Source organism: Protopterus annectens, chromosome 3.part1, assembly GCF_019279795.1.
Source record: "Protopterus annectens isolate FY-2018-M chromosome 3.part1, PAN1.0, whole genome shotgun sequence".
Taxonomy (NCBI): domain Eukaryota; kingdom Metazoa; phylum Chordata; order Ceratodontiformes; family Protopteridae; genus Protopterus; species Protopterus annectens.
In genome coordinates this window covers 1,253,764,509-1,253,786,933 of record NC_056732.1, presented here as the reverse complement: position 1 = coordinate 1,253,786,933, position 22,425 = coordinate 1,253,764,509, and the positions used below count along the sequence as shown (strand labels likewise).

Sequence of the window (22,425 nt, the reverse complement as noted above, 5' to 3'; positions counted from 1 at the left end):
CTCAAAGTTTAGACCTGTGTTCTTATGAGAGTTTTGTATCAGAATGCCCTGCTATTATCAGAGACAGGACACAGTGACTTTAGTTCATAATACCTTTAATGCCACAGTCTGACATCTATTATATGTGGTTTTCATAGAGGGTGCTGCGCTGAAGTTCTGCTCTGTACAGTGAATACAATAATAGCTCTAATAATTCTTTCCTAAGCAGTTATTATACCAGAAGCAAAAATCCTATTAATTTCTCCACAAATCAATTGTTTTTGTCACTGGACTTCTGATGCCAACATATATACATTTTAGAGTCATGTGCAATAAATTATATTACATGAAGAAAAAACTTCTGTAAGGTTTCTTAGAGCTGGAATTACCAGCTAACTGCATTTTGTACCCGAGGGCTCATGATACATTATTTTAAGGAAGTAGCTGTAATACTTAAAGAAAATCTTTTATTATTATGTAACTGCAACGGGTATACTTCACATGACTGAAAACTCATTTGACTTGAATTTCATTTGACCGAGACCACAATACCAAATATTCAAAATACTGAAAACTCATTTGACTGTACCTCATTATACTGAAACCATACCATGCTGAATTTCAAAATACTAAATTTTAAACCCTAAACATGCACACTTACAATACCAATGACTAATTCTTTCCAGAACTTAAAAACTACTTACTCTCTTAACAGAAACCAGATATAAAACCAAATTGGGGGGCTATGCCCCTCACACACCCCTAACTATATACACTAACTCCAGGATCGCACTATAGTGGGGAAAAGGGCATATACCTTTTACTTACCTTACAGTACTCTACATGCTGCCATTACTGCTAGGAATGCACAAAACATTCACCATATTACTTTAAATACTTCTCATAAAAATGTAAAGAGACATACCCACATTTAGAAACACTATAACACTACTTTCTACATAACTATCGGTATTCTGACAGTCAGCATTTTAAGTTACAGTAATTCTTTTATCACAAGCAAGCCACGGGTGAAGGGAAACCCACATCATGTCTATGGCTTAAAATTCGGTATAATGAGATTCATTCAAATGAGTTTTCAGTATTTTGAAAATTAGGTGTTGGAGTTTCAGTCAAATGAAAAACATCCGCGGTGGTGCAGCGGTAGCATTGTTGCCTCACAGCAAAAGGTTCTCCCGATCGGTTCTCGGCTGGAGTCCGGGGAGTGCCTTCTGTGTGAAGTCTGCATGTCCTCCCCGCGGTTGGGTGGGCGTTCGAAAGACATGCGTAAATGGGCGTGCCTTCACTGAAGGTTGAACGTCGAGCTGGCACCTCTGCGTTCGTCAAAATCTACTGCCAATCATTAGCGGACCGGAGTTCCACTGTGGCGACCCCTAACCGGGAAAAGCCGAAAGACAACAGTCTCCGCCAAATGAAATTCAGTTAAATGAGTTTTCAATCATGTGAAATAGACCCCACCTGCTACTGTGTTATACATCCATTTCGTTGCTCTGACTTTTGGTATTTATTACAAAAAAGTATATTTTGCATATTTTTCAAGATGACATGCTGAATATATATATATATATATATATATATATATATATATATATATATATATATATACACACATACACACACACACATGAATCATATCACTGCTGTATTCTTATGAAATGAGATCAAAAGGTTATTATTTTCTTGAAAAAACATAATATTTACTGTTGCTTTATACACTGCATCAAAATATACATAATTTTACATGGTCTGACAGGCATGCACCTATTTGGAATTCTGTTGTCCACTTTCCTTAAAAGCCATTAGGCTGTGCAAAACAAAATGACAGTGGGAATTGAGTAATCTTATTCTGAAAACTTCATAAGAATATCTTGGCACAGTAGAAAGATATTTCCAAAGCAGGCAGGGTGGAGTGCAAGCCAGAACATTCCTCACAAATTTTGCAAAATATCTGAAAACATGTTTCAGTTTTCAGTTATTTTCAAAGTAAAATAAACCAATTTTAAAGATATAGGCTTTTATACACAAAGAGGAAAAATAGTCAAAATTCTGGGAGACAGACCTGCGAAAAATCACTTAGCAGCTAAGGATCTAAAAAAGTGTTGTGAAATCTAATTAAGATGCATTCTTTTGTGCTTAAGTACATCTCCAGTTAGACAAGAAATTAAGTGGCTCACCTATGCAGCAGAGCTGAGCTGTCATTAGGACACAATCAGTAAGTAAAATGTGGTTCATTATTAGCATACGTCTCAACTGCCCAGATTTTTGCAGAATGTCCAAATTTTGCCTCATATTTTTGGTCCATTCTTCATAAAATTTGTGATTTTCCGGCAAATCACTGGGATGATCTAAGGACTGAAGTCACTGCATATGTTATGACAAATCCTGTTATTCTAGCAACTTTCTAAGCTTATAAGAGCAACATTTAAACCTGTCCCTATTTTTGGGCCTTTGTCCCCCATTCTGTCATGCTTTGTCCGGATTTTCTGCACTAAGAGGTTGAGAGGTATGACTATTAGGTAAAATATCAAAAACTCACTTGCTGCTTTATAGTACTGAGCAACAGAAGAATTACATTACCTGCTGCATGTGCAATGGCTAAAGCTTCTTTGTTTGCTGCAGAAAGTACCTGGATTCCCAGCGGAAGCTTGGGACAAGCCAGTCTAACAGAAGAACAGATGGTTGCCATTGCTGCAATTACTTCAGGTCCAACGGTCAATGTATATGGAAGATCATGCATGTTTTCCACTATCAAACCATCCTGCAGAAAAAACACCATTACATTTGATTTACATCTGCAAATTAAAGTAACATCTTTAAAATCTTTATGAAGACGAATGCAAAGTGATATATAAGCACCAAATTCAAATAAGCTACACAGAAACCAGCATCATAAAAATGTATTAGAGAGAACTTTTCTGTAATCATGGTATAGAATGGCTCACAGTACAAACTTACTTAGGATGGGCCTTTATGCCCCAAATCACAACCAAACACTGCAAGGATACAAGCAAATATACAATTCTTAAAAGAAGTTCAGCTGCATGACCATTGTAACAGTAGACATATAAACAACAGGAGCATTGCTTCAGGTCTCCTATGCATGAAATGGAATGATCTGCCATAGGTGGACATCAAGTTGGGCCAGATTCTTCCAACAGAATGTGCTACTTCAGTCTCAAGTCATGCCCATTAAAGGGATGCTCATAATAAAAAAGTAAACAGGTTTCCTCCTATTCTTTTTGTTTTCATATCCTCAAAAGGCATGTTGAGAAGCTGCATCAAATAATCATTTTGCAGCAGGATCAAGAAGTCACAGAAACATAAATCTAGTGCATGATATAAGTATGCATATATAAAAGTGTACAGCCATTCATGTACATGACATGCAAATAATATAATATAAATAATATAATTCTCACCATATTAAACTAGATCCTAAGCATGCAGTAAAGATATCAATACCAAGTTACCAGACCAAATTCAGAAACAGGAGAAGAGAGGGAGGGAGAGAAGTCTCCTGCAGCAAAGACGCTATTATTCATACATTTATTGTTATGGAGAACCACCACCCACATATTTGTACTACATACACAATATGAATCATGACCATGAAGCAGCCTTAAAATAATCAGAGCAGAAACACTCGTGAAGCAGTGACAGCTGAAGATCTGATAGAGTTGGCACTAGCCTCCTCAAGTGGTACCTTTTAGAGTTTCAAAGGTACTTACTAGGCTACCAGCCCAAGAGACATTTGAAGCCTAACCAAGCTTACCCCAAATTTAAAAATATTGCTGACACATGTCAGTACCCCAAGGCATTTTATGATAACAATACAGGCTTGTACACATCAAGTGTTTACAGACTGCCTCTGTCAGTTAGGGACATGGGTCTTAAACCAGGAGTAAATTTGTGATTTCCCACCCACTGCGCCATGTTACATTTGAATACCGTTAGGGATGACCTTTGCTTCACATGGATGGGAAGCCTGTTCCTGAGAAGGGGTAATCTTTGGGACACACAGTCCCACCAACATGTCCTGTTTGTGTCGCAAACAAGTTTCAAGTCCTTAGAATGTGTATTTCTGATGATGCTATCTGATTTGCAGATTTTTAACAAATCCATCAGTGGGCTCAGGAGATGATTTGAAGGCTAGGTACAGATTGTTGCTCAGCAGTCTTTAAGAGACCGAGTACAGGGATGGCATCATATATCCCATGGGCCTCCACTACAGGAGATTTAAGGTATTACACAGTGAAGACTCCAGCTAGCCTGAGTCTTTCTAGCAGTTTATTACTGAATGGTTTGCCTATGTCACCTTGAACTCACGTTAAACACAAGATGTGCAAACAGTGGGAGCCTAGGCATTTTGCAAAGACTACAATTCCTATAGGGAGGATGAAATATAGTGAGTTAAACTAAAAATGAGTTACTTATCCTACAGAGCAGAAATATGCAGTAAGACATCAAAATCTATGATATAAAAGTTTGTGTTTTACATACTCGGGACTTAATTGAAAAAGACTCCTTGTTGAAGAGGCTCAAGAAGGTACAAAGAATTGACATCTTGAGTTTTGTGCTGTTGCAGATTAAGTCTCTATTACTTTTCTTTCTTTAGGGCCAAGAAACATCCCGAATAAAGCCCTGCCTTTTCAGAGTAAAGAAAGTACAGTTGTGTACACTTACCATAAATGTAGATGTTCGAGTGTATTTACTGTTGCAGTCATCACATTTGGGTTATCTGCTTGCAGGTAGCCCTCAGTCGACCTGATTATCAAAGTCTTGGGTCCTGCGTCGGTTGCTGTCTCATCTTCCATGGCAGGTAGTCAGGGGTATAAAGCATGCAGCCAATGCCATTAGATCAGTTTTTCTTGCTCCAGATGTCAGGTGCCCCCATAATGGGAAGCAATTGTATACAAGGTTACACCTCCAACAAAAAGTAAATACACCACAAAGCTTTAAGCATAGCAAATAAGAATAGAGGTATAGGTCAATAGAAGTCAGAGGGCTGGAGGGAGGGTAACCAGGACTCCAACAGTGAATACACTTGAACATCTACATTTATGGTAAGTGTACACAACTGTACTATGTTCTTCGTGTTTCACTGTTGCACTCATCACATTTGGGTAGATTCCCAAAGCTAAGGATGGGAGGAGGCAATTAGATAGCATTAGGACCAGCTATAAGGCCCTGCAAGACTGCAGTGGCAAAGCCAGCTCTAGATTTAGAAAAAATTGGAAAGTGGTAATGATTAGTGAAGGTATGTACATAACTCCAGGTAGCAGCTTCTAGGATGTCCCTGGTAGGGACACCTCTGAGAAAGGCTGTAGAGGTAGATGCAGAGGTAGATGCAGCCCAGGTGGAATGTGGTCTTATCCCCTGTGGGGTACGTTTTCCATGGTGCTTACAGCAGAAATGAATGCAATGGCCTATCCACTTAGAAACTGTTTGCTTTGAAATGGCCTTCCCCTCTGCCCCTGCAGCAAATGCAACCAGCAGCTGTTCAGATTTCCTGAGAAGCTTAGTCCTGTCCAAGTAAAATCTAAGTTGTCTGTGCATGTCCACTGAGTGCGGTATTCGTTCCCATTTGTTCTGTGGATTAGAAAAACAGGTTGGCAAATGAATGGACTGATTAAGGGCCAAACTGGATACCACCTTTAGCATAAAGGAAGGATTGGTCCTGCGGGACACCCTGTCCGCATGAAAGGTGATGAAAGGCTCCACTGCCATGAGGGCCTGTAATTCAGACACCCTTCTTGCTGAAGTGATGGCTAGAAGCAAGGCTGTTTTCCAAGAAAGGAATTTCAACTCTGCATTTACAGCTGGCTCAAAGGGAGTCAAAGTGAGCTTTTCCAATACAAAGTTAAGGTCCCAGGCTGGAGTAGGGGCTCTCCTGGGTGGTCTTAATTTTTTTTTGGCTTCTCTGAGGAATTGCTTCAGCGGTGGATGAGAGAAGAGGGGTGGCTCTGTATTGTAATGTGCTGAAATGGCCGAGGCATGCATTTTGATGGAAGAAAAGGAAAGGCCCTTGTGAAGCATCTCGGCTAAGTATTGAAGAATATGCAGTAAATTGGGCCCTCCTGTGCCCGTCCCCCGAGTTTGGCTCCAGGAACAGAATCTTTTCCATTTTTCAGCATAGGATTTTCTAGTACTAGGCCTCCTTGCCTCCAGAGTGACATTCATCACTTGCTTATTGAGGGATGGTAATGGAGAGATCAGGTAATTAGCCAGGCTGCAAGGTTCAGGGTTTGAAGCTGTGGGTGCAGAATCTGGCCCTCCTGCTGGGACAGCAGGGCAGGGGTCTGAGGCAGGTGCCATGGTGCCAGCAGTGACACTGTGCAAGAGAGGGTACCAGTGTTGGCGTGGCCAGTCTGGTGCAATCAGTATTGTCCTTGGTTTGTCCTGTTTGATCTTTAATAGCACTTTGAAGAGGAGAGGCAGAGGGGGGAAAAGGCATAAACTGATACTTTTTTCCAGGTAAAGGACACAGCATCCACTTTCCAATCTTGTTTGTGGGAAGTCCTTGTGCAGAATTTGTCCAATTGGTAGTTCAGAGGAGAGGCAAACAGGTCTATCTCTGGGTTCCCCCATTTGTTTCTCAACATGTTGAATATCTTTGGTTCCAGTTTCCACTCATGTGGGTCCATGAGATTTCTGCTTAGGTCATCTGCCAGTGTATTTAGCTTGCCTGGCAGGAATTGAGCCTGTAGGTGCACTTGGTAGCTCAAGGCTGTGTTCCACAGAGCCATGGTTAGTCTGCAGAGAGGGTATGAGTGGGTTCCCCCCTGCTTGTTTATGTACCACATAACAGTGATGTTGTCCATCTTTACCAATAACGGTCCTGGAAGAATGTGGTCCTTGAAGGCTGTCGGGGCATTCTGTACAGCTAACATTGCTATGCAGGTGCATTTGACTTGGGTTCCATTTGCCCTGAATGCACTACCCTGCCAAGTCAGCCCCCCATGCATAATCTGATGAATCTGTTAGGGTTTGGGTGGCAGGGGGTAGAGTGAATGGCAGTCCCTTGTTTTGGTGGCAGACCTCTGCCCACCAAAGGAACTCTATCTTTAGACAAGGTATGATAGGAATCATTGATTCTAGGTCCTGAGAATGTTGACACCATAGGCTTTTTAGATACCATTGTAGTTTCCTCATATGCAGTCTTGCATATGGAATTAGTAGAATGCAAGAGGCCATGAACCCCAGGGCTTGCAGTATTTTCCTTGCATATAGCTGGGTCTTTGTGGCCAGTAGTTTGAAGTAGGCTGTCAAATGAACTTGTTTCTCTGGCGTGAGGTAGGCCATCTGGGAAGTTGTTCAAGCTTGCACCCAGGAATACAATTTGTTGACAGGGTACAATATGTGATTTCTTTTCGTTTATGGTGTACCCCAGAGAAGTTAGTAATTTCTTTACAAATGCCAGATGATTTAATAGTATTTCCTGGCTTTCTGTCAGAATTAGACAATTGTCTAGGTATGGGTATATTTGAATATTTCTTTGCCTGCAAAATGCAATGACTGGAGCTGGGCACTTTGTGAATACCCTGGCCGCAATATATAAGCCAAAGGGCAGTGCAGAGAATTGATAGTGCATGTAGCCTGCTCTAAAGCATAGGCATCTTCTGCAAGATTCCCTTATTGGGATGTGCAGATAGGCTTCCTTTAAATCCAGTGTTGCAAACCAGGCATTTTTGCCTAACATGGGAAGCAGCTGATGAAGAGTTAGCATTTTGAATTTTGGGATTACCAAAAAAGTGTTTAGGACAGACTGGTCCAAGATAGGACACCAGGAATTGTCTTTTCTGGGTACCAGGAAAAGGTTTGAGTAGAAACCTTGCCCCCATTCTTCTTCTGAGACAGGTTGAATAGCCCCCACGTGCAGGAGTAGAGATGTCCAACGGGATGGTGTTGGACAAATCTTGTGAGCCTGCTTCTTCAGTAGGAAATTCTGTAGCCGACTCAGCCGGGGCCTGTGTGGCCTCGGTTGTCGAGGCATGCTTTCGGCCGAAGGGAGAACCGAGGTCTCGGTTTCAGGCGAAACCGAGACACTCGCAGTAGGCCTAACCGTGGTTTCAGCCGAAACCGTGGGCCGCGAGTGTCGGTCCTTTTCCTTGCGTTTTTTAGCTAAATGTGTAGCTGGAGTCTCCGACGGCATTTTATATGCAAAAGCGGAGCCAAAAATCTCTTCAGCAAACTCCGACCGACGTCTAAGTGTCCGTCGGTTGAAGGAAGCACAGGCTAAACAAGCCGATACGTCGTGGTCTGGGCCTAAGCAAGGAAGGCAGTAAGAGTGGAAATCCTTATGAGGTATTTGTTTCCCACAAGTTAAACAATTATTTACTTTGTCTGACATCGGCTGAGGCAAGAAAGAGTCCCCAATGGGGTACTTAGCTTTTTTAGAAGTCTTCGGTAGCTGAAATCTCTGGATCTGACCGACCGGCACTTGCGAACAGCTTCTGCTTCGGGCACCGCGCGGCAAGAAAGACTGAGGAAAATGGCATCGGCTGATGCCTTTATACCCCAGCAGCAATGACGTCGGGTGAAGTGCGACATCAGCAGAGGCCAAACCCAGACTTTGGAATCCGGCCGACCGAAGGGCTGCCTGAGGCAGGACAACCCATATGTTATGACTGCAGATGCATCCTTGAAGGACATCTTGCTTTTGAGCCTCTACCCATTGATTTGGGGGTAGGTCTGGCCAACTGTTTGGAGTTGGCAAGGACTGGAAGTGGAATCTGTATCCTTGGGAAACTATATTTAAAACCCATTTGCCTTGGGTAATGAGTTCCCAATTTTTTGCATGCAGGGTAATCTTTCCCCCTAAAGGAACAGTCAGTTGAGCAGGGCTTGGAAGGTTTAAAGTTTAGTCATTGAGACAGTTTACCATGGGGGGGGGGGTCTTACTACTCCCAGCTTTGGAAGTAGGAGCCCCTCACTGCTTAGGCCTGTGAGTACCTTGGGACTGAAACCTGGGTGTTCTGCTGGTTCTGGGTTTGGACTGAGAAGGCCTGGAAGAGGCAGGAAAGGAGTAATTCTTAGAGGGCTAATGCCTACTAAATCTGGGAGGCTGTACTTGCAGGAAACCTTTAACAGTTTGCATAGATTTAGCTTTTTCCTCCATCTTTTTAAGTACTTCTTCTGCTCTGTTGCCAAGCAGGCGGTCTTGGTTTAAGGGAGCATCCAGTAATTTAGCTTTAACATGATCTGGCAAGGATTGCTCCTTAAGCCAAGCATGCCTTCTAAGTACAGACCCAGTGACAGCAGCCCTGCAAGATGCCTCTAATGAATCAAAACCAGATTGTAAAGTATGTTTTCCAACTTGTTCAGCAGAATGCATTAAATCCTGTAATTCTTTATTTTCAGCACAGTCAGGAATCAACATAATTTTCTGTTTAAGCAATCCAATAATATGCTGCTGATACTTTAACATATGAAACTGGCAGTTTAAGGCCCTTATGACCAATGTTGCAGAAGTGTATACCTTATTATCCAATCTGCCCAGGGCCCTGGAATCTCTATCAGAGGGGGTAGGGTTTTTGGCAGTAGTAGCCTTAATGCCCTGGGGTCCCTGTGAAATGGTCTCAGGATCCGCAGTAGGATTTTTAAAGAGGAACTTGAGAGTCAGGTACCCTGTAATACTATCAGGTTTTCTGGGAGCAGGAGGTAAAGTGTCAGAGGCCAGGCTAGATTCTGAGAAGGCATCATCTACAATGTCCAGTACAGGAGGGATAGCTAAAGGCCTGTTTTGAGGTAGGATTAAGAATTCCCTAAGCCTCTGTTTGGAGTCAGATTAATCCTGGCTTTCCCAGCGGAAATGCTCCCTAAGAGTATGCAAGGTTTCACCAAAAGAGAAATCCTCTGGAGGGGATGCAGAGGGAATGGAGTCCTCTGCATCAGAATCCTCATAGGTAGATAAGGTCAACTCCTGGTCATCAGAAAAAACAGAAATGTCAGAATCCTGATCAGAAAAATCAGAAGGAAAATCAGTCCTAGGTCTCTTAGAGGGAGAAGGGTGGCTTCCCTGATTAGAGTAATAAGGTCTTCAGCCATTATTATCATTTGTTTTTTAGGCATAGGGACCTGACCATGCAGTCTGAGCATCGGTTTTCTAGGCATGGATCGAGTTTTAGGCCTTGAAGAAGAAGATGGAGTTGGTTTAATATGCAAGTCAGTAGGCCTGAATACACCCTCAGAAGCCAGTGCTTGCACAGTGGCTCCAGACCCATCCAAGGTAGAGACATCCGCAGGTTCCACAGTCGAAGAAGCATCTCGCAGCATACCGGACTCCAAATGGGTCTCAGTAGAGGCCTGTGAATCTGAAGTAGCGGGTATCAGGGGCTGCGAAAGCACCTCACTGAGTACTGGCGAACTGGCAACTAGCTTAGGAGAAGCGTCGTTGGCAGCTTTGGACCTATGTGGTCTGTCTCTGTCTTTATCTTTGCATTTTTTCAAAATGTCGGTAGTCAGGTGGCTTACCGAAGCCATTTCTGGATAATTGAACTGAGTACCAAAATATTTAGATGCAAAAATGAACAGACAATGAATAGTACGAGGTTTGAATAAGGCAGAAAACCGACAGCGAGGTATGTCGTGATCTGGGCCTAAGGAATGCAGTACAAATGAAAATCTTTGAGGTATTTGCTTTCTACAGGAAATATAATTGTTAACTTTTACTGACATCGGTTTAGAGCAAGAAAAAGGATCCCCAATGGGGTATTTAGCTTAGTTGAAGACTTCAGATATGAAACTGGAAAACGAAAATTTCAGGAGTCAGCCAACCGGCACTTGCGAACTGCTATCGCTTCGGGCATCGCACTGCAAGAAAGACTGATGTAATGGCATAGGCTGCATGCTTTATACTCCTGACTACCTGATGTCATGGAAGATGAGACAGCAACCGATGCAGGACCCAAGACTTTGATAATCAGGACAACTGAGGGCTACCTGCAAGCAGATGACTGCAACAGTGAAACACAAAGAATATCTAGTTCTACTGTCAGAATATCCAAAGGGTTTTGAAGAACTGGCATGACCAAACAGATCCCCTGTGCTAAGAGGCTTTATATTGGATTTCAGTAAAGTTATTTGGCTTATCTTCTTCACACCACCACTTTCACTCAGTGGTCAGCTGATTATGGATGCCAGTAAACTATACCACCTAAAACCTCAACCTACACTTTTTTTGTGGCTGCCTCTTTCCATGGCTTCTTTAACATGGCATTCTGGCTGCTGTAATATTCACTGAACCCCTTTTGGAAGAGTTACAATACTTCAAATAACACAATTGGCATTCCTAAAAAAGCAAACACTGAAACTCGTCAATATGCCGCAAGCCTTTTTTTTTATGCCCGTATAGGCTTGTTACAAGTCTTGAGTTGAGGGAATACACCAAAATAAAATAATTTCAGAGTTTCTGAAGGATTAAGCCTAGACTATGATCCAGCTAATCTGGGTTCAATTACAGGTTCAGGCAACTGAAGGAGTGGCAGGGATGGATGGGCATTACCGTGCCCAGGGTAGGCAGTCCTGTGAGTGTCTCTGATGGTGATACTTGGGGGCATGTCCATAAAGGGGAAATAGGGAAGGGGTATGGCTGAGCTTCCGTGGAGAAAAAAAAAAGAACCTATATTTTTACTTCCCAAAGAGTAGAACTTAATGGACTTGAACTTTTAATAGCCAACCAGCCAGATTCACGGACTCAATTTTTAGCCAGCCAAGCTCTTAATAGCCTGCTCAAGTGAATGGAACTGAATAAAAAACTGTCTTTTATGAAAAGGTCAAGTCCTACTCCTAATACAAGCAAGGAAAGAAAGGGGGTTCACAGACTGAACTCTCTAAACTAATATAATAAACTCTGGATGCAAAACAGAGTAATTTTAGAAAGTTACCAACAAAATCATTTTCATTTAAATGGCATTTTTCATTTGTGAACACGAATAGCCAGCATGTGGGAAAAAGGCACAAAAAAACAAAAAACATTTGGATTAAGCCAAAAGGCTAAACCCTTTAATTGTCCATACTGGTTTTGGCTACAAAGCCTTCATCAGTGGAAAAGCATTATAAAACAAAAGAGACACTCCTACCTAAATAGACCCCCCCCACCACCAATAGAAAAAGAGCCCTGCCCACTACAACACCAAAAGCTGACTGACTTTTGGTGTTGTAGTGGGCAGGGCTATTTTTCTATTGGTGGGGGTGTCTATTTATGTAGGATTGTGTATTTTGTTTTATAATGTTTTCCACTGATAAAGGCTTTGTAGCCAAAACCGGTATGGACAATAAAAGGGTTTAGCCTTTTGGCTTAATCCAAACTTTTTTGTTTTTTTGTGCCTTTTCCCACATGCTGGCTATTCGTGTTCACTTCAGGATTTGGTTCAGCCTTGCATGGTCGTACATGCAGAGTGCTTTCCACTGTGCTTTTTTTTCCATTTGGCCAAAATTCAGCAAGACCAACTAATGAGTATTGGTATTTTACTACAAGGTGTTCTTCAGCCCCTTATTATAGATTGACTGTAACCAACCTTGTTATGTAAGCACTGGCACACTTAAATCTGTCCATCGTCTTATGTTATTCGGATCCATTTTCAAAATTATCAGTTGAAGGCTCCAGCACAAACTGTTAAGTGAGGCTCCATGATGTTATTTTGTCATACTACTTCCAGTGGAGATCTTGCCTGCAGTGCCAGCAGGACAGAAGGCCTTAATCTGCCTAGACAAAACAAATCACCATGTTTTATCAATAGCCGTTGCTGGACTTGGCATTGGATCTCACTGTGGTGAGAAATGAACCCTGTTACTATGCCCTACTGGAGCTGCAATATATCATGATGGCCTGGAATCACATGGCAGCAATGACAGTTTGGTCCTCCTCTATAACTATGGCACAACCTATTATATCTACTCTCATTAGTACAGCTTATGACTACTTGTCACATGGCTAGATGTCTGACTCAGTAAATCGTATATTGCCCCCTTGTATGGGTTTCTAAATCTAATCCATGTCGAATTATTTTAAATTTGAACACCATTACCAATCATTTAATTTAAATGGTGATGGTCTTGATTTTAGCCTTGGTGGCCTACATATTTCCTCTACACATGCTGTCTATATTTTACTGTGGAATATCGTACATTCTGTTACCAAACACAGAAACCAGCTAACAAGTATCAAGTTGACAATAATAGGTTAATGTCTATTGGCGGGCATGGACACACAGGTTGTACTGCATATTGGTTTGGAACACCCATACAAGTATTTTTTTTTTTTTTTGCATTATAACTGCAATCCACAGGTGGCATGGAGGCGGAGACATAGCAGGACAGCCATTACTGTTTCTGTCTCATGGTGCCTGGTTCTCTATATTGGATGTCAGCTGGGGTGGTTTGTGTGTGGAGTTTGTACATTCTCGCTTTGTCTGGACTTCAGCTGGATGTTCCAGTTTCCTTTCACATCCCAAAGACATGCTGTGCTTGTGCCATCACTCCTCTAAACTGCCTCAAGGTGCACGTGTGTGTGTGTGTGTGGGGGGCAGTTCCCTACGACTCTGAACTAGTCAACAAACTTATCAGAGAAGGAAAGAAGGAAGGAAACTGCTACCCTCCCATTTATCCAAGAATAAAACTGTCCAGTCTGCTTGCTCTTCACCAGGACGTACTTTTCCAAGAGGTAATATTAAGTGATTGGCAGTAGATTTTTTACGAAACACTGAGGTGCCAGCTCGACGCCCAACCTTCAACGATGGCACACCCATTTACACACGCATGTCTTTCTAATGCTACCCAACCGTGGGGAGGACATGCAGACTCCACACAGAAGGCACTCCCAAGCCACGCCACGGGAGAACCTAGTGACCCCCAAAATCTGACAGGAAAAATAAAGCAACCATCAATATTTCAAAGACATTCAACATTCTGCATCAGGGCTAGCTATGTGGTTTGTGAACATTGGCTCTAGATGATGGTCACTGTTGATATGATAACCTGGTACCATGTGCAAAAATAGGAAAAAGGGGGTTATGGATGGACCGATTCAATACAGACCATTTTTTCAAGTACACCATATGTCATCAGAAATATTCTGGGTGGAATACCATGAAGAGTTGTTCTGATCAAAAAAGTAAACTGCAACATTCCTGCCCATCACCTCACAATAAGCATGTCTAAATGTCTTCCTCCAGCCAACAGCTTTGATCTTGGCAGTCGTGTATATGTACCAACTTTTCTGCGCACATACATTACAAACAGTCCTTCATACCGTCATTTTGTCCATGCGAATTATCATATCAAGAGGAATGTACCATCTCAAAGTTTTGAAATGAAATCAATGATATCATGTAAAATGAATACAGCATTTCCTCTGGTAATAATTAGGAATGTTGATTAGTGTCCTTGAAATCATATAAATGCTAATAGCCTTGCATCTTTGGCTGACTAGATTATACAGATCCTAAGAAAAAGACCACAATGGGTAACAGATGCATATTCACCAACAGATTAATCACTAAATTAAAAAGTGCACATCAAGAAAACCAAATGCTCTCATTAAACATTTTAAAATGATTATTGAAAAATACACCACCAAAATCAATAACAGTTTTACTGTACTGTCAGCTCAGGGCATTTGCTATTTCTTTTGTACTCGTCTGCCATTTTTACATACTATTTCTTTCCATACGCTGCATACCTGTTTTCACCAAGTACATGTCCAGTGCTAATTTTGTTTTCATTAACCAAAATCTAATTAAGGCATTTTATATATTTGTCTATTGTCTGCAACATAAGCACCCAAGATGGTTTCCATGGCAACAAATGTATTTTTTTGCTTACACAGTACAATGCTGCTCAGTTTCATGCTACAGCAATTATATGTCCCATGGGTATTGAATCAGATACAGAGATGTGAAAGAGTAAATATCTGGTGATTAAAACAAAGTATCGTGCCTTCAGATGTGCAGCTGGCAGACCCTCATTTTTAAATAATGAAAAGTACAACTCACAGGTGCAGACTTCAAAATCTGAGAATATATATGATATATCCTTTGTCTCTTTCTGGAAGTGAATTATACCCAGATAAGGATTATTCTCATAACACACTGTCACGCAACTGTAATTCTCTTAAAAAGAAAAAAAAGACTATACTCTAAATTATATACTACATTTAAAAATGTAAGCAGCAGATATGTGAATCGCCACTTCTACAGACCTGCAAAATAATCAAGCTTAAGGAGATGTTTTCTAATGAACTATGTCTCATATCACTTAGTAGCTTCAACCCATGCAATTAATGTGAAAATGTATCTGTAGCAAAGTTTTTACACAGTAAATTCTGAGTCTACCAGGCACTCAATTACTACTTTAACATTCAACAAAAGTATAACATGCAAGAACCCATTTATGATACTTCACAACAGAAGAAAATCAGTAAACTTGTTCATAACTTCTCTACCTTACCTTATTATGAAATTACAGTGATATACAGCACCGCATGAATATATTTATTCCTGATGCATTGCTTTAGATGCATTTAACTAACAAAATGTGTTAACATACAAAGTAGCATGTGTATTAATGTTGAGAAGTTTAATAGGACCACAGTGAAAAATAAACATGTAACAGCAGTCTGACAAACAAAATTGTTTATATCGGTATCTATGTTTTTAAAATACATGACAGTCTTTTAAAAATACAGTCTGTTTATTAGAGTATTTGACAAACAATGGGGTTCCATTATGCTTTTTATTTCTTGAAAAGCTTTAAACATTACGCTTCAGGCACGGCTTGTTTTTCCTTTAAAGGAAAAAAACACAGAAAAATGTGTTTCCTTACATATGAATTTTTCTTAAGATTATCATTAAATCAAAAGGTTGTAAAATAAAAAAAAAAAAAAAAAAGTTCTACAATAACATCCTAGAACCCTTTGACTTCTGAGGGCTATTATATCCACCATACTTATTATACTAGAATAATCTTGGCGAGTAACGAAGTATTAAAAACATGGAGAGAAACCAAAAAATAAGAAACCGTGAAAAAGAAGTAGCAATTTATCTGGATGGCATGGGGCCAGGATGACAGGAAAACATGGCAGGGGCACTGAGGAAGCACAGGAAGGACTACAGTGCTACATGGGGACTAATGGAGGGGCTTCATTTCACCTAAGGTTGGCCTTGTCGACTGCATGCATATAGTTAAATTGGCTATAATTAGTGGGTACATACTGAGCAGTTTGTGGATGCTATAACAGAACCCCACCCCATTTCAGTTAGCCCAACCCATTCAGTTGCTCCCTGCAGCCCCTCCCCTTGCTTTGAAGTTACCTACCACCACTGCTTCTTTGCATTTTCTAATCAGATCCAAAGATCTTACACATCAACCCAACTTTGTCTAATGATAGATACAGAAAGATGCAAATCAGGTTCTACAATCTAATCAAGTTGGAACACCTGTCCCCATTTTACAGTAACAGAAAGTACTCACATGCCTCATGACTAGTCCATCACACAAGATCTTGCAGCCATATCAAGTTTAATACTAATTTTAACCAGGACTTTCCTGACATGAGATTCAATGGGCATGCACACAAATAAAGATACACAGCAAGGAAAAACGCATTATATTAGTAACAGAAAGTTCTCTCCACTAGGGAGCATTGGTGGTTTATATCTGGTTCAGAATGCATGTGACAGACCAGGGCTAAGCTAAGAAGAAAATATTGCATTATGCATAAATCTAATTATGCAGCAGCTCCTCAATGGTTCTTATGTAATTCAGCAGTCCTATACAACACCTTGAAGTTTTTATTTATCTTTTTTTTGTTTGCATTCACAAAGAAAAGTCACATTTTCAGAAAGACAGTGGGACATCAGGTTAGCTTGGTGAAAAAAATGTGGCTGTGTGTGTTGCAAAGCTGTTCACCTATTAACTCGAAAGCTGCATTTGTTCGGACCTGTTGCTGTTTTTGTTTGCATACATAATGTTACAGCCATGCAGGAATACCCTACAAGAGCATACTTCTACTGCATTTTTGACGTGTGTCAAAGGATATTTAATTCTAAACTTTGTAGAGTGTACTATGGTGATTTGTGCCACATACTGCACCACAGACATGATAGTATTAAAGCTGGCATGCGAACCAAGATTCCAGATACATGTATGCCAATTACAAAAACTGCAAATAAAAGTAAATTATGTCAGAAAGAGGTGCAGGCCAACTGGTAAACTTTGTTCAATTATTTTATTTTACATGAATGCCCGTCCTCTTTCCTCACTACAAAAGTAGAAATGGCAGTGAGGACTGCAATGAACAGAAAACTTCAAACCTAAGTGGCCTTGTGCAAAAGAATAAAATAAAAGTAAAATAAGTGTCACAAAGGAGAAAGACTTAACAAAATATGAGGAAAGAACAGCAAAATAAAATGAGGAAAATATCTATAGAGGTAATTAGTCTGCAAAAAGGTGAAACAGACACCAACACATATACATAAAATATAAGGACACATAGAAGTGTAGCCAGATTTCAAAACTATACACAAAAAGCATTAACAAAATAAGAGAAGCTTGAATGTTACTATGACATTGAGATCTAACGCATACACTGGAAAAGTTGGAGGCCAGACACCATCAGCACTATGCAAAAGCTCATGCAAATAACCGTCAAAAAGAAAAAGAAACAAACCTTAAAGAGAAGAAAAAAAAGAAAAACATGAAGTCTAATCACAAATAAAATGTAAAATATCTGTTTGGTACAGAGTCTACCAATAGCTGAAACAGACTGACAAGCATACACAAAGCATAAAATCACATAGGAAGCGTCTAGCTAGATTTCAGAGATATGCAAAATCATTAAGAAAAATAAGAGAAGCTCAGTTAATTGCTTCATTATAACTCATGGCAACATGGCATATTATGATACATCAAAAGCCAAAGCAGGTGCAAAGGACAGAATCTAGATCCATTACAACTACTATTTGCACAAGAAAACTATAGACTATAAAATAGAAGTTCAAAAGTGAAAATAGACAGTGGGAAAGTTCACACAGGTGTATTAGGCAAGGGCACAAGCTACAAACATTTAAGTTCAATAATGTTAACAGTGAAATAGACTCAAAATACATATTTGTAGCAATGGCACAGTTCTGATTAGAGTAACAGCTAAATCAGACTCATATGTCAATTTACATAAACTGTCAGATTATGCCAGATCCTTTGATACTTCAAAAGTTCACAAAAAATATGAAAAAGGACAGAAAAAAATGAAGTTAGTGAAGTAAATGCAAAGTGAGAAGAACCGACGAAGACAAAAAGAGATTACAGACTATTACAAAAGGCAATGCAGATACTCTGACAGAGAATCCTTTTAAACTTTTCTCTAGATGTGTGTGTGTGTGTGTGTGTGTGTGTGTGTGTGTGTGTGTGTGTGTGTGTGTGTGTGTGTGTGTGTGTGTGTGTAATACAATAAACTACATAACTGTAGCCACAGTTTAATTGACTTGATAACAGTCAATCAGATGTTTATCCAGTCTGAATATTATTCTGGGAGGGACTAGGGTGTAAGTCTGTGTGGGAAAGAAACTGAACCATACAATAACTTGATCACAGTTAAATGGTGGTCTATATAACTTGTCAGGGTCAGTGTATGTGTTAGAGAGACAGAAGCTGAAGTACATGATTGTTTTCAAAATGTGTTTTGCTTGATCATAGTTAAACATAAGTGGTGCACCCAGCCAGTGAATTAATTGTTTTCCAGGGACGAAGGAGACAGACTTTGTGGGAAAGCAAGTGATCCTTACAATTACTCTAAGGTGAATATTAAGCTGGCTTGTTAGGGGCAGAATATGTGTGTATGTGCGTGTGTGTGTGGTTTAGGTGAGACTGAAATACATTAATGTGGCTAAAATGTATTTGCGTGGTTAAAACACTAATACGATGGATGTACTCATAAGACACTAAGAAAAGGTCTGACCACTGCTTCTACTTCATTAGAGTTAAATGCCAGTCAATCTGATTATTTACTGGCAGTGTATGTGTGTGTGTGTGCGCCTGCACGTGTGTGTGTGTGCACGTGTGTGGGTGTGTGTGTGTGTGTAAGCTGATTCACAACTGAGTAAAAAAAATAATCACAGCTTTTATTTGTAAACAAATTACATAACTTCTTCAGTCAAAGGAGCTGTAGTCTGCCAAATTAGGCATACTCTACAGTGACTGTGGCCAAAGGCGTTGAAACTATTGCTTTGTTGTACTTCATAAACAAAATTAAGCCACAACCCATGACATGACTGCTTTCAAACTTTGAACTTTATTATAAGATTACCACATATGTATTGCAAATATTACTAGACTCAGTTCACAGTAAACAAGCACATCATCTTTTTTTGTGGGGTTTTTGTTTTGTTTTTTTGGCAGGTATGTAATACAGACATTGCTCTGTTATGGCAAAGACCTAAACCATTATTTGTCTCCAACAGTGATATTTTCAAACACATGAAATGTTCAGACAGAAAAGTATCAGGAATTAGGAAGTGCTACTCAAATTCAACATGCAGATAGTAGCTCAGTTTCTTTTATACCTAAATACAGCTTCCAACTAATATATCTAGATTTGTTTTTTTTAAATATTAGAAAATCTGCAACTGCTTCAAAGATGCAACTCTGTATTTTCTAGGCACAAATAGCAAGTGTGCATGTGCATTAGAATGTTCAAGCTACCAAGCTGCAGTATATTCAATTTCCATAAGGGAAGGATACATGGCATCTTTTTAGGGCAGGGTATTCAGCAGAGACCCTGAACACATGTACAAAGATGTAATTTCATCAGAAGTAAAACTCAAAATATTTCTCGAGAAAGTTATAATTTTTGTCACTGCAAAGAAACTACTTCCACAACTTTGTACAAATCAGGGCAAACTGGCAAAATTAATTCACGCCAAGCCAAGTGCAATTGTTTATCGACTATAGCTATCTTAGACGTATTCTGTATCTGAGTATCCACATACAATTCGTAGTAAAGCTGTCAGAGAATTGTTTGGGAAACTAAGAGATTGCCTTGAACAAGGGCATGCACAGTCATAGTCTGGCATCTTGCATTACATATCTTTTCCATTGGGGTGGAGAGGACTGTTGTTCATGATAGAAAATATATTACATGCACAGACTATATCATAGTGAGCTGATATTACATTTGATGTAACCAGTATATATAATTCTTCAGAGCTCCTGACAAAGAAGCCTCAACCAAACAGTCTTGCAATAACTATGGAAGTATAGATATCAGAGACACCTTCAGCACTGAGATATATTCAAGTCCTTAAAAACAGAATGGCAGTCTTAACTGCATTTGTTCCTGATTATAGAAGCATAACTTCCTGAAAGTTTTATTAAAAGCTACCAAAGAAGGATTGAGACATAACATTATATAGACAAGTACTGAATACAGAGTTTTACAGCTCTCTCTCAGTGATCATATGATGGATTTGGGAGTCCTTTTAAGTGTAAAGGATCTAAAACATGTTACACATTTCCACAAGAGATTCATGCTAGTACCTCCATCCCAAATTTAGACTAATATAAACTGACACACATTACATGATGATAAAGCTGTGCATGTGTCTTCATATCTGAAATCACAAACTAAATGCATTCTGTAGTAGAGTATCATTACACATTTATTGAGAAAACTGCTAGGAAAATGTCAAACTACTTCTGAGATCTTGTCCTATAATGGGCGGTACCACCAGAAAGCTTATACAGCCTGTGACATCTAGCCATTACCCCACCAGACTGCCAACAATTAATGTGACGTCCCTTACTATCCTAGGTCAGTAACTAACTAACTATCTTCAATCCTTACTACTGACTCCAATGTAAGACACTTAAACAGGAGTAATATTTCACAATTTTCCACTAAGAGCACAACAGGAACATGCTCTATTTCCCTGGGACTGGACTATATACCTCTGTCCACCCCAAATGTATTTTCTTATTACGCACCTCAGAGCAATGTGTCTTAACTTAAGACCCCTGATACACTCACACTCAAAGTAAATTTAAGTCTCACATATCCAAACACTTCTGGGAAAGTCTGACACAGATTTTCAGCTATGTCCCTTCCCCAAAATAATACAGTAATGCTGCCAGTGTCTTCAAGCCCTTCTAAAGGGGTGTCCACTTATGAAAAATAATATCAAAATAAATGATGATTATGATAATCAGGGCTTTGAGGTGACCTGTGGAGTATCAAACAGGTAGAATCACTCTCTAATCTCTAAAGAAAAAACAATTATTTCCAACTACAATGTAAAGTAATAAAAAACATTTAATAATAAGTAAAATGATTACAAGAATGTAAATCAATAATTTTAAATAAACACCAGAACTCAATAACCAGAAATGTAAAATTAAGCTGCAAGACAAGAGTCCGTTATTCTAGAAAAACTATCTTAATAACTAAGTTTCCTAATCTAAAGAACACTGTCCCTGATCTAATCTAACATGTAACAGCAAGGCCGCAGCAGGCTTACAGTTCTTGATGAGATCTCTTTCATTGGTGTCCACTGACTGCAACTCTTCACAAACTGCTCAGTCTCAACTGTCTTATTTTTAAAATTAAAAGTCAGCTGTTTGAAAAAAAAGTTATTTTTCCTGTCCATCAGCATTACCTAGCAACCAGGAACATTCTAATGACTTCACTCACTGTTCGGCTGATTCTCCACAGTACTTTAGAATTTCCCTCTCAAACGTGCAATTAGAAATGCATCAAAATACTGACAGATTCCCCTAAACATTCTGTATAAACAGGAAATACTCAACATTTTAAAATGTATTTACATTTTTCACAATTAGACATGTTGACCTGTTAATAACAGCCTGCATTTAAATTGGAACCTTTGTGCTGAGAGACAGCCTTACAAGACTATCTGCAAATATATAGAGCCGAGTATATTTTTCTGTATTATTCTGTATTATAGAGCTAAATTGTTGCTTAGATATCTGTTGTCTTACTGTTCTGCAAATATAGAGATCAGTATATATTTTTTGGTTTTATAATTTGCACTGTGATTCCTCACATCTCTGTTGAAACTGTCTTCCCTAGCCCCCCCCCCCCAGTTCTTGGTTGTAGTTTAAATTTGGTGGCTTTTGCAGTGACCACCACACTGTAGATTTGATCTAGGACACTCCCCCAGTCCCATCTCTTTACCGCATTCTACCTAATAAACCCTTTCTGCACTTGCTTTTAGTCCTTTTTAATTTAATTACATTTTTTCAAACTGTGTGTGGACTAATATTGCTACATACTCAAGTGTGTCAGCTTGCACTGCATGTGAATTGTTTTTACTACTGTTTTTGCTACTTTTCTGAAAAAAAAATTGTAAGCCTGTTTCCTACCTTTCCTGTAATTAGTGTTCCAGATACAGATTTGCTGTATCCAGGACTGTTTGT

General features: G+C 39.7%; 1 protein-coding gene across 2 annotated transcripts in view; it reads right to left on the bottom strand.

Annotated features, from left to right (window-relative positions):
- LOC122798405 (uncharacterized protein F13E9.13, mitochondrial-like) overlaps positions 1-22,425 on the bottom strand; it is a 472,524-nt gene that overhangs the window by 392,869 nt on the left and 57,230 nt on the right. For both annotated transcript variants that reach the window (XM_044067318.1, XM_044067316.1), the window contains exon 3: positions 2,575-2,755. In XM_044067318.1, the coding sequence (XP_043923253.1) occupies positions 2,575-2,755 (181 nt within the window). The remainder of the gene's footprint in view (positions 1-2,574; positions 2,756-22,425) is intronic.